Below are 12,962 nucleotides of genomic sequence, written 5' to 3'. Positions count from 1 at the left end.
CTGTCTCTGTGTGTGTGTGTGTGTGTGTGTGTGTGAGTGTGTGTGTGTGTGTGTGTGTGAGTGAGTGTGTGTGTGTATGTGTGTGTGTGTGAGTACCTGTTGAGTGTGTGAGTGTGTGTGTGTGCGTGTGTGTGTGTGTGTGTGTGTCAGTGCGTGTGTGTGGTTGGGGGAAAGAGCTGCTGCTGTATTTAGTCACAAATCCTGAGGCCATAACTGTGATTCAAATGGCAGCCAGTCAAAGTGTCAGAAATAGTCAAAGAGGAACATACTGAGTATTAAGCTGCCTAAAAACTATGTTTGGTGTATTACTAATGCATCCTGTGTGTTAAATGCAAAACGTGCTTCAATGCATGAAATGCAAACTATATTGCACCTCAGAAGAAGCTGACATACTCAAACAGAGGCATCCCATCACCAGTGCCACCAAAGACTGACAGCCAGATAACACATGGGAGCCAGGAATCAGGTCAGCATCGAGATCAGAAAACCTAATAAAAGTGTGAGGTGAGGTCCACACAAATATACGCACCTCCAGACAAAGCTCGGGAAGAAACAACACCCCTAGCAGAGTGTGCAGGAATGCCCAGAGGCCAAGATAACTCACACGCCGCATAAGCCAAATACAACATCCTTTGCTTAGTAGCAGCAACATTACAACAGCCACCAAAACATGCTAATAACTGATCCAGTGTTCATTTCACTGATGAATCATTTTCATCATAAATTTCATCAACAGCATTTTTTCACTGAGGAAAATGAGACGAGAACAAAATAAAAATCAGTTCTGAATGAAAAAAACTATGACAAAATAAAAGCGAGATGAAACTAACAAAAAGTGAGATGAAAATGTTACGGAGGGACGAGTTGGTAAAACATCTGATCAGAACCAATCTCTTGCCTGGTAGGGAGGGTAGATGTGCACATCTGAGCTGGAACTTACTGATCTACTTGATGAGACACAAGTTTGCATACACTTGCTGCACGTCTCATTAAACATTCGAAAATGTCAGCGTTTGGGAGTAAGAGAAGAGCAGACATATCATATGTATTAGGGATGTTACAATATTATCAATATCGTGATATCGTAATAGCAAAACTGTCTCAATATTATCGTGGTCACATGACGATATGAAACAACAGGTCTTCCGGGCAAAAAGCATAGTTTTTAAAATATATGTAAGCTTCTTATTCTAACATGAAAGGTCTTTAAAGTTGTGTTTTTGGTCATTATGCTTTGGCGCAGTATCTGTCAAACGAACTCAAACCGAAAGCATAATATATGGCTTAATCCCTTGCTTCATTAAGTCTGGTTTCGCTGCGTGTTTCAAAGCGAAGCACACACTTCGTTCATGCGATCAGCTCGTGATCCGGTGTTTTCCGCGTCTCAGAACGGCTCTGTTCACACTGAATGAATGCAGTCAACTCGTTTATTACACTGCTGTGAGCTTAGCGCACGTTTGGGAACGCAACAGATACCAGTTAGATTTTATTTCCGCAGCAGATGATTACAGCATTTCACTAGACTTGTAGTGAGAGGCTTTTTTGTAACCATGTTTTCAATGAAGTTTCTGTCAAAATAAAAGCTTAAAAGTGCAGATTGAATTGCTGACAGCTAGCGGGTTAAATGCAGTCCAAATTCAAAATATCTCTTTCAAGTGAAGAAAATAGGAAAGACGTATTGTAAGCAAAAATAATATACCTATGAAATATTAATTTTCTTTTATTTTACAGTGCAATTGTTTTACAATATATGGCTACTATTGGCATTGTTGTTATTATTATTATATTCTAATTTGTCTGGCTTCCTAAAACACCAGTGTGAATGTAATTTCGACTGAGACAGTATATCACAAATAAAAAGAGGGTTGAGTCCCCGTTAAAGTTCAGGACTTTTTTCTGACTCAAGTTTTCTTAGTTAAGATCACAGGTTGGAGCTCTTAATTTTGAACTCTCCAAGTCCATTAGACAGAACAATTTAACTGTAAAATGTACAAAATTGTTATTTTTTCCCCCAGTTAGAGTTAGGGTTTAAATATCGCAATAAATATCATAGCCTAGACTTCATATCGCAATATTATCGTATTGTGATATTTTGATATTGTTACATCACTAATATGGATACATTTGAAAGAGTGTGACGACGCAAAAGAGAACTCAATTCAGTCCAGTTTTGTGAGCACACACACAGAAAGCGCCTCTCAGACAGCACACGAGGAATGAATTAACTTCTCTCTTGTGACTTTTCGCACTTGAACTGACAAATACACACAACAAAAGCTACCAAATTGTCTGTTTTGGCGAGTATTCACATAAAAACACTCGGTTATGTCTTAAATGAATGTAAACAGTTGAGAGAATATTGGATGCGTATCGGTTTATTGGATCCGTGCATTTGGTTTTAAAGCGACAGCAGCCTAATTTAGTTGCTGTTGTCTTTGTCATTAATGTAAATCAAACACCCCAAAACAAAGAGAAATCTGCTCTAGACTGAACCGCTTTATGGAGTAATCTAAGTTTAATCTCTATAAAAAATATATCTGCTTGAAAGAATGAAGAATGTTGTATGCAGGTTGTTATAAAGAATTCACATATAACCATTAGTCTTTCCTTGAAAAGAAGACCACGTTCTTTCTTTATGAGAAGTGGTTTTATTTCATTTTAAGATAAATTAAGGCATGTTATGTATCACAGCAGTCTAATCTACATCTACATTGCATGTTCAAACCTTAGTATCATTCATATCATTCAGCTTTATGCATTCTTTTTAATTATTATTATTATTTATTAACTTGAATGAGGGTACGTTTCATGGGAAAAAGCAACATTTTGAACAAAAAGCTAAGAAAATCATGTTTTTTGTCAAAGACTATGTCTGGATGAGATTCCGAATTATGTTCAAAACACAGATGGATTCGATGGCTTCCATCGACACCCACAAAAAAGCTTCACAGTCCTAAACTACTTCCTGGATCAACATTTCATTCGGTAACGTTTGGCAGTTTTGATTTATATGCTGTTTAATATTTGATATTCACATTATTTTGTAAAATTCAAAACACTGGTAAAACACCTGTACAAAATAAAATTCCTTCAAATTATACGGTACATCGTGCCCTATTTTTACAGAATTTTGATCCAGACGTTCAGTACTCTTTCAGAAGATTAATAATAGCGCATATTACTTGGTCCGGAAACCAAACTTGGGATGACTAATGGCTCACTTATGATAAACTCTCCTCTCTCTAAACTAAGATGTGGGGGGAAAATATTTCAACATCCAAAAAATTATTAATCAAAGAATTAGCCGTTAACGTGGTTTCTGAATTCAAAGCGTCCTCGGGTAACAGTTGGACAGCTGAAAACCCCCTGCGGTTTTGTAGCTCTTATTATACAAGGGTGCTGTCCTGTGTTGCAGCATATCTGAAGGTTTTTATCCAGACCCAGCAGAGGCTCTATAACAGCTTAATGCATTTGAAGAGAGACCATCAAGAGGATGCCAGCACTGAGTGCCTGTTTCTAAAGTTTTCCTACAATGGTAAACATGGATGAAAGCTTTCTATACCCTCTCATCCGACTGGAAATACATAAAAAGCAACATACAGACTTTTTGCACTCCAGATATGACATTACAGCGCAATTGCTATTACCGCTGTTTTGTTTCAGAGTGATTTAAACATAGGCCTGGAAATGAAGCTAAGATGGCATGAGCCCATTAAAAAGGGTGAAGTGTGACATTTCTGCTTTACTAGTGTCACCAAAATGAAACTATTTTCGACATGTTTTGAACAGTTGCCACATATGCTATTGTCAGCCCTTCCCAAACTCACGCTGTGTGTTGAGTGTTGCTGATCGATAAAGCAGATCAATTTTATGAAAGCACCACAGACTCACAGTGTTACACTTTTCAAAGGAATCAACACACAAATGTTTTATTTCTAGTTGTTTGGCATATTAAATTGGCAAAGAAGTGAGTATTATAAATGAAAAATGATCCTGATCTGATTTGATCCTTGGACTGTTACCTTGTTTTTGATTGACTGCTGCCTGCCCTGACCATTGTCTGTCTTGTTGGATTACTCTTTTGCCTGTACCTGGGATGTTACTGTTTGCTGGTGTCTGACCCTGCCTGTCCTGACTACGCTTTTTTTAATAAAGCCTGCTATTGGATCCCCACTTCGTTGTCACGACGCCTCTATCATTACACATTGCAATTATCATTAATATTATTATTATTAGTATGTAAATTGAATTATACCAAAGTAAATAATTTAAAAAGGAATACTACTAAACTGTATAATAATAGTAATAACAATGCAATTAAAATACCAATATTATGGTTGTTTTTTTTTCTTATTAGATTTATAAACCAACTTCTCAAACTAGGGAACGTGTTTGGCGCATGTTCCATTTTCAAATGCATGTTATATGACGATTAGGATTAGGATAGGCAGTCATTGTGAGAATTCATAAAAAATCTACTGGCCAACTAAGTAACACCGTTTCATACTCGCATTTTTTACTCGCACTTGATGAGAGTTAATTTTAGACCCTGGGCTCTTTCATTCTGCTACATAAAAAACGCTGCAACAATTGAGTGCATGCATGAAATGTCCAGCAGTGCACACACTGTTTTTTTTTTCAGTTATTTAAATGCACCACCTGGGTATTTGGAGTGCACTTCTTCTTGTTGAAATTCCAGTGTGAACACACTATTTATACTACAAAATGGCCCAGGAAAGTGTCCAGCTGTTAAGTTCATGCAGAACTGCAGCGGCAGTGAATCCTGCTCTAGCACACTATGTGGATGGAAGCGCAGCAGGGTTCACAGCAGCAGATGTGTGAAGCTGAGGCACTCACCCCTCTGAGTGCTGGAGTATAGAGACCATCAGCTCCACGGCCAGGGCTCCGGCGATCATGGCCAGACCAGGACGGCTCACAGTGCACTGCTGGTCCAGAGTTCTGTCTCTGGTGGACTACAAACAAAACAAGACTTCACTAACAGCTTCGAGTAAAGACAAATCACCGAAAGCAAACATATTAATTTCTCAGTCTGTAAAAATGTTTCATTTCGGTGATGGATCAACTCAGTAGGAGACTGTGCTCAATCATATTTTGCTGTAGGATATGATTTCCAGCACAAGGCGTCCATTGAGGTCACTTTAGCATATGACTGATTGGTTTCCGCTACACATTTGATTTTCTAATATAAGACGTGTCTTGAGGAAAACCTAATTTCAGCAATGAAAGTGCTTGATTAAAACTCACGTCTCCAGGGGCGACCACATCGTTACAGAAGTAGCAGCCGAGACGATGTCCAGGTATGTTGGAGAACAGAGACGCTCCTGAGAATGAACCGAAGGCATGCTTATAACAGAGTAACAACAAGAAAGCATCGCAATACAGCATCTGCTGAGAGATTTCCCACACCTTTTAATCAATGAATGAACCTTGACCGATAAATACTGTGAAACCTTTTGAATTAAAAGAGTTGGATGTATTTAAATTGATCATATGTATTAGATATTAGTTTACAAGAGCAAAATAAATGTGGGTAACTTTTGGAAGATGGCTGATATATATTTACAGATATATTCAGTTAGTTTACCTATTTGAACTTTTGCCATCACATCACATTTTTGCAGATCAGATAATTATGTTTTATTTACGGAAGAACTTAATTCAGTTACACCCATTGAAGCGGTAAACTCTTTCCTGAGGTCATTTCTGTCACATTCCTATTTATTCTCCTGGTGTCTGTCATCCTGTGCTGATCCGTCATTTCTCATTGCGTGTGTTTTGTGTCTGCATGTGTGCAGCTTTAGGCCTGCCTGTCTGTTTTTCCCCTTCGGGGTGGTTTTAGTTTGTTTTTGTTTCATTTTTATTATTAAAATAAATAACCATTTCTCCTGCAATTGAGTCCTCGCTTCATCTCCCCGCACGCACCGTGACAATTTCCACATTACTGGACTGGATTCATTACATGCCTACATTACAAGACAGACACAATGAAAGAAAAGTCACTTTTATCATAGAGATGGTTACATTTGTACAAATAAGAAATAAAACACTTTTTACCAATTGTGACTGAACATTAAACTGTACCTAAAAATAATTTAAAAGTTCAGATGCCTTTTATCTTTTATATTTTTTTTCATTTTACACAGATCAGTATTTTCGATTTACTTCTACAAAATGATTTAGAAAAACATGGATACAATTCTTGGTATCAAACAAGACATCTAACAGCTAAGAAGCATGCAACATACTCAACATTTTACAGATTTTCATTAGGAATTACATATATTTAATAAAAGCTGACTGTACACTCTATCCTTCTTATTTTGCAATGTGGAAGTAAGCTGCTTTTTCTGATTCATTAGCTACTCCACGTAAATAAGTAGAAGCATATCCAAATGCAGTGCATGGCAAAACTATTTATAAACCAATAATTTGATTGCAATAATAAAATAAAATATTTTTGTGATAACAAATACAAGCTGCAATATCAAGCACCGTTTTTGGTTACAAAAAGGCTGTTGTTAAAAATAAGGTGGATATAATGCAATAATTATATCTAATTTATTATTTATAAAAATGGCTGTAAAAATGAATATGTAAATAGTTATGCTATAAAAGCATAAAAAAGAGCAAGAAATCATGACCCACAAGTAATTAGGAATTTTGCATCAGAGCTATAGATATGATCAGACCAATTCAAGCTTGAAGTAGCACCTTCATGGTTTTTCATGAGTCACACCTGCTCCAGCAGGCACTACACACAGCAGCAGCGCAGAATGAGTCACCAGCTCAACGGAGTCAGAAGAATAGAACAAAGCAGGAGTCTTGACTTTTAAAAATGTAACTTAACACAGTCTTAAGAACACGGCGCTCGTGGTGCGAGACGCTGAAAGCATAAGTTGGCCAAATATGTCCAAAATGTTCAAAATATGGCAGGTGGAATACAAGAACCTGCTTTGTGTGAATGTCCCCTAATGCTCTATTGTACCTCAGACAGACTGACCGAAACCTCAATGCAGCAAGAATTGGAAGTACACCTTTGTGTCCTGTAGTAAAAGGCCACTAGCTAGTTGCCTTTGCACTCAGGGAGTCATAGGTGGACAGTCTTAACAAACAGACTCTGGTACTTCAGAGCAAAGCTCTAAAAAAAGACTAGAGAACTAGAAATAATAATAACAAAAAAGAACTCTTATATTCACTACAGATAATGTAGATTTTTAAGACATTTTTAAGCATGGTGATCCAAATTTTGTAATTCAAAACAGGTAAAAAAACATCACACGTAATCTACACAATTTGATTCCATCAATTAACATCTTGTGAGGCCAAAAGCAGTGTTTTGTAAGAAACAAATCCATCATTAAGGCATTTTTAACTAAAAGCCGAGTCCATAATAACACTTCCTCCAGTGAAAAAGTGGTCTGGTCTGAATCAGGAGAGAAATCTGCACAGATCAAGCAGCCTAAACAGTCCAGAACAGCTTTAAACAAATATGTGGCTGGATAACAAACATGCAAGTGTTATTAGAAGCAACGGTTTGAAGTTAAACACGTCTTAATGCTGGATTAGTTTCAGCTTTTGTCTTCTCCAGATGTTAACTGATGGACTGGAGTGTCGTGGATTACTTGTGGATTATTGTGATGTTTTTATCAGCTGGACTCTCATTCTGACGGCACCCATTCACTGCAGAGCATCCATTGCTGAGACACTGATGCAACGCTACATTTCTCCAAACCTGATGAAGAAACTCATCTACAATTTGGATGGCTTAAGGGTGAGCACATTTTCAGCTAGTGTTCATTTTTGGGTGAACTATTCCTTTAACCGTGATGATTTGACATTTTGCATTTGAGGTTTACTGTAGACCTCTGTTCTGTGTTTACACATCGCTCTTACAACACACTTTAACTAAACAACAACACAAGCTGTGGAAAACACACACGTTTCAGCTGTACCTGGTGTGATGGTGGCTGCTGGTGTGGAGGAAGACGAGGAGTTGGAGGAAGCAGACATGGGGCTGGACTCTTCAGACTGAGACTCTTTGGGTTTCTTAAGGCCGTGTCTCATTACCACAAACGTGTCAAATCCTAGAGCAGCGTTAACTATCAACTGCAGAGAGACAGACATATTTAACTCTCTAAAAAGGTTCACAGTCTCGATATCACTGAAGTAAACCAAAAGCTTTTACGCAAAACAATTCCAAAACGTTGTTTATTTCCAAGTTCAAACTGGATTTTAGTTTGAATTTGCTGTCAGACTTTGGGGCCTAGCAGCTGTACTATTATTACTACTAACAGCTATTTTATAATTCAATGACATATTGCTTCCACTGTTCTATTCAACTGTAGGTGATTGACAACATATCCAATAGATGGTCTATATTTTTTAATCAAGTGAAATCTCTACCTCATGACAGGTTTAATTTTTTTATTAAAGAAAATTAAACATCTATCAGAATGGTTATATTTAGCATTGAAGCATACATAGTCAAAATTCCTTTGCAATTTTTGTCCGCAATTGGTAGTTTTGTTGGACTGCATTTTGTGCACATAGGTATTTACTATGCAATTACATACATCATAAGTCATATGATCAAAAAATTCTAAATATATATTTATTTATAAATAACAGAAATAATAATACACTGCTAGTGTAATCAGTTATAATAAACATACATATGTGCAGCATGCCTATTTTAGAATAAAGTGCTGAAAATACACAAAAATCCTATTATGTCAGGCAGGGGTTATTTGTAGTTAAAGGTTCTTAAATCAGATATACAGGACAAACTCTGTGTAGCACTTACCAACAACTGTGACAATAACCTACAATAAAAAGGCAGGCAGCCATGTGAGCAGAAAATAAATAAATAAATGCAGGATGAAAGACTGGAGGGAGGAAGCTACCTTTCTCTGGCTAGCAGCGATGACTGTCGGAAGCCAGCGGCTCTCACGAGTGTCCATCAACAGGAAGACCACATCGTTTTCAGAGATAAGCTTCTCCAGCTGTTCCACATCCTGCCGGGCTTGAGCCATTGTCAGCTCGGAAAAGTTCACTGGGTGGCCTGGCATTGGGATGCTCATGTTGTAGCCCTCTGCAATCTGAAAGGAATGAATAATATATTTACAACAGATGACAAGACAAAACATTATGTTTAAAACAAAGTTAAATTCCTCTCAATGTTTGCACTCACAATCAATAAAATTGAAATTCGGTACATCCATATCTAACAGGTAACATGTCAGGCCGTTTACAGATTTCTGCATTTCAGAAGGTTTGAAAATAAGCAGTTGTGTATCATCTGCATAGCTCTAAAAGTTTATCCCATGCTTCCTGTTTACATTACCTAAGTTCACATACTGTATACTATATAAACTACCGAGGTCCTAAAACGGAGCCCTGTGGGACTCCACAAAAAATTTTAAATTTCTGTGGGGGAAAAACCCTATAAACAGTCTAACCAGCTTTGATTGTTCAAGTCAATGCATGAGAATCATGTTATGCATTGTATCAAAGGCTGCACTGATATCAAGCAAGACAAATTAAGTATGGTGTTTATTGTTCACATCACATGTTTTTGTACCATAAATCAGAATGAAAAAGTAAGTTTCTTAAGTAGATTATTATCAACCAGATATTAATTTAACCAAGCAAATTAGTCACTAGCCCACAGTTACTAGAAACCTATTTAAGTCAGTCAAATCTATGACTGAGATGAAAAGGATAAATCTCAATTTACTCCACGTAAAGGACAAACTGCTGCCACTCCAAGACTGTTGATAAACCAATGTCTGTGTTATCTGTAAACCCTGAATGAGCTCAAAGACACCTAATTCTCACAGTTCAAACAATATAGTAACAGACATCTAATGCTGACATTATGTTTTGTCTGTATAGCCAGAGGAGAACTGCCTGCAGTGTAGCCTAGTTTCACTCAAGATATTTTTCTCCTGTATTAAAATATTATTTTGTTCTTTGCCTGCAAACCAGAGGTGACTATGGCAAAGAACAAAATAATATGTTTCTTGCAATTCATAGTGATTCATTCAGTAAAGCGGTTTTAAACTATGTGTATGTAAAGAGTGCTATGCAGATAAACCTGACTTTTGTATTTAAACATTTCAGAAAAACTTGTATATCCCTTCTCAACATTGTTTTAATGACTTTAAAATATGAAGTGGTGTAACCATCAAGTAAAAAGTAATACAATATTTTCTTTAGAACTTTTTCTTCAAAACAAATGTATTTTTTAACTATTTAACAAAATATGACAAAAGTATATCAATGTCTGTTTGAATAACAAATGTATATGTTCGTGATATATTTTACTGATCAAGAAGCATTTTGACTTTAAGGGTGTTTAAGGGACACCTCTCTGTTATATGGATTTCCTGTCACGTGACAAAAAAAAGGCTTCCTGCATGTTGAGTTTGATGTTGCATGTTATTTTAAAACAAAACTGCTTCAATAGTGTTTATTCTTTTTAAGAAATATATTTTTTCACATATTTCAAATATATTTTAAGCTTTTAATAAGGCATTCTTGAGTCACTGCCTATTCCAGACAGTCATATCACCTTGAAATGTCGTCTTTACTTTGACTGGCAAATAGCGATGTAATGATTAACCGCGAGCCGGTTGAAAATCGATTCAAATATGTGACGATTCAAATCGGTTGAGATCCTAAACAAATCGCGATTCATTTAGGGGTAGGAGTTTATATGAATGTATGTCTGAGGGGAACTTACTGTCTTTTGCCTCTGTATAATGCATATCAGGCTCCAGACTCATTCTTTCCACTGGTCGCTCTTTTGCAACTAACTTTCTCAGCTGGTCGCACAAACGTTTACATTTTTTTTTTTTGCGCTACAACATGGGATCAAGTGCTATATTAGTATATTATTATAGTGTTATATTTCAATTTCACAAAGAAACGTGGAGCATTTTGTCTAAGCAATAATAAAAGGACACATTTAATTTATAATTTGTCTTAAATCTAATTTTGTTAAAAAAAATCGTGAATCGAATCGTGAGTTGAGTGAATCGTTACATCCCTACTGGCAAATCAGAAGGATTGCTTCATCAGAAACTGAATTTAACCTGACATAAAGTTTCAATATTCAGCTCAAGAAAGAGGGAAGAAACACACAAAAAGAAATGGGGGAAAAAATGAATGAAATAAATGTTTTACTACTTTAGATTTGAGAAAATGTTAATAGAGCTCTCAGATGAGCATCAAAGCTAAGAAAGTAGCACTGGCAACTTGACCACATCTATTGATCCAGCGTCTATTCAGCATGTTTGTGTCAACATTTGTTGCAACGGAAGACATGATGTCAGTTCTGCGAGGTGAGCAGTGAATCAGACATCATCTCATCCCACTATCTGAGAGAGAGAGTCGTAATTACTGCGTGGATATCCGGCCCGTCTAATTGGCCCGACACACGCAGGGGTTCTGTGAAGGTAAAACGTGTGGCGTAATTAGCCGAATGGGGGAGCAGATCGATACAGGATGAGCAGATGAATTAATGATGACCACAGAGTAAACACAGCAGACAGCTAATCTCATCCCGGCAGACAGACGGGCAGCTGTCAACACAGACATGATAGAAAAGCAAAGATTATTCAGCCAGGTGTGCTGAAACATCCCTTTATAAGACCTCCTCTCACACACACACACACACACACACACACACACACACACAGAGACTCACTCACACACACACACACACATTCACACACAGACACTCACACACTCACTCACACACTCACACACACACACACACACACAGTAACTCTCACACACACACACACACACGAGCATCCACAGCTCAGCTGATCAGATGGTGCGAGTCTTACATAACGATATCACTCTCGCTCTTGTTTTAGCACCTCCGTTCTTTGCACTCGGAAAAATAACATTTGGAGCAAATGAAGAAATTGGCAAGAACGAGACTTTTATAATGAGGCCCTTCTGAGGTGTGATCAGATAATAACTTGATCAACAAGAGTGTAATGTGATGATTTCTGCATTCATTTCAGCATTTAGACAGAAACTAAAGCTACAGTGACAAACACTGACCCATCAACCTGCCTTAGAAATAAAAACAAAGCTATGGTTATTTGTGACAACTAATCAATTGTCACAATACACTTTAGAGGAACGAGGAGACGCTGGAGAATACTTTCACAAGACTTTAATTCCATGAACACAGGAAGACGAACACAGGAAGACGTTTAACAGCGGACAGAGAACTAGGGACTGGGAGCAGACAGTTCAGGAGGCCATGGCAGAGCAGCCTCCGAGGCCGCGGCCCCAGCCCCCGCCTCGGCCTCTATGGCTGGAGCCTTACTACCCCCCCCACAAAAAATACTTGGGTAAATTTACGGGGCTGTACTCGGGGCCTGGAGCCCTCCCAGGGCTTAACGGGGGATCAGGGGCCCTCCCAGGCCTTAACGGGCGATCAGGAGCCCTCCCTGGGCTTACCGGGGAATCAGGAGCCCTCCCTGGGATGAACGGGGAAGCAGGAGCCCTTCCTGGGCTATACTCGGGAACAGAAGCCCTTCCTGGGCTTACCTGGGGAACAGGAGCCCTCCCTGGGCTTAGCTGGGGAACAGGAGCCCTTTAACTGGGGATCAGGAGCCCTTCCTGGGCTTAACTGGGGAACAGGAGCCCTTCCTGGGCTTATCTGGGGAACAGGAGCCCTCCGTGGGCTATACAAGGAATCGGGAGCCCCTCCTGGGCTTAACGGGGAATCGGGAGCCCTCCGTGGGCTATACTCGGGAACAGGGTAGCGCTTACGTGGTGCTGGCACTGGAGGGTGCTCTGGAGGAGCAGGCACAGCAAAGCGCCTTCGAGGAGCCGGGACTGGAGCGAGGTTTGGGGCTGGAGCCGAAACTGGAGCGAGCTCTGGGGCTGGAGCCGACACTGGAGCGAGCTCTGGG

At 38.6% G+C, this 12,962-nt stretch overlaps 1 protein-coding gene across 2 annotated transcripts in view; it reads right to left on the bottom strand.

Moving 5' to 3' along the window:
* Positions 1-12,962, bottom strand: part of LOC107750032 (ubiquitin-like modifier-activating enzyme ATG7) — a 78,022-nt gene that overhangs the window by 49,488 nt on the left and 15,572 nt on the right. For both annotated transcript variants that reach the window (XM_016565281.1, XM_016565282.1), the window contains exons 13-16: positions 8,925-9,119; positions 7,974-8,127; positions 5,266-5,342; positions 4,858-4,973 (exon numbers count right to left, since the gene is read on the bottom strand). In XM_016565281.1, the coding sequence (XP_016420767.1) occupies positions 4,858-4,973; positions 5,266-5,342; positions 7,974-8,127; positions 8,925-9,119 (542 nt within the window). The remainder of the gene's footprint in view (positions 1-4,857; positions 4,974-5,265; positions 5,343-7,973; positions 8,128-8,924; positions 9,120-12,962) is intronic.

The sequence above is a fragment of the Sinocyclocheilus rhinocerous genome, unplaced genomic scaffold, assembly GCF_001515625.1.
Source record: "Sinocyclocheilus rhinocerous isolate Xijiao unplaced genomic scaffold, SAMN03320098_v1.1 scaffold542, whole genome shotgun sequence".
In the NCBI taxonomy this organism is placed as follows: domain Eukaryota; kingdom Metazoa; phylum Chordata; class Actinopteri; order Cypriniformes; family Cyprinidae; genus Sinocyclocheilus; species Sinocyclocheilus rhinocerous.
This window is presented reverse-complemented; position numbering and strand designations above follow the sequence as displayed.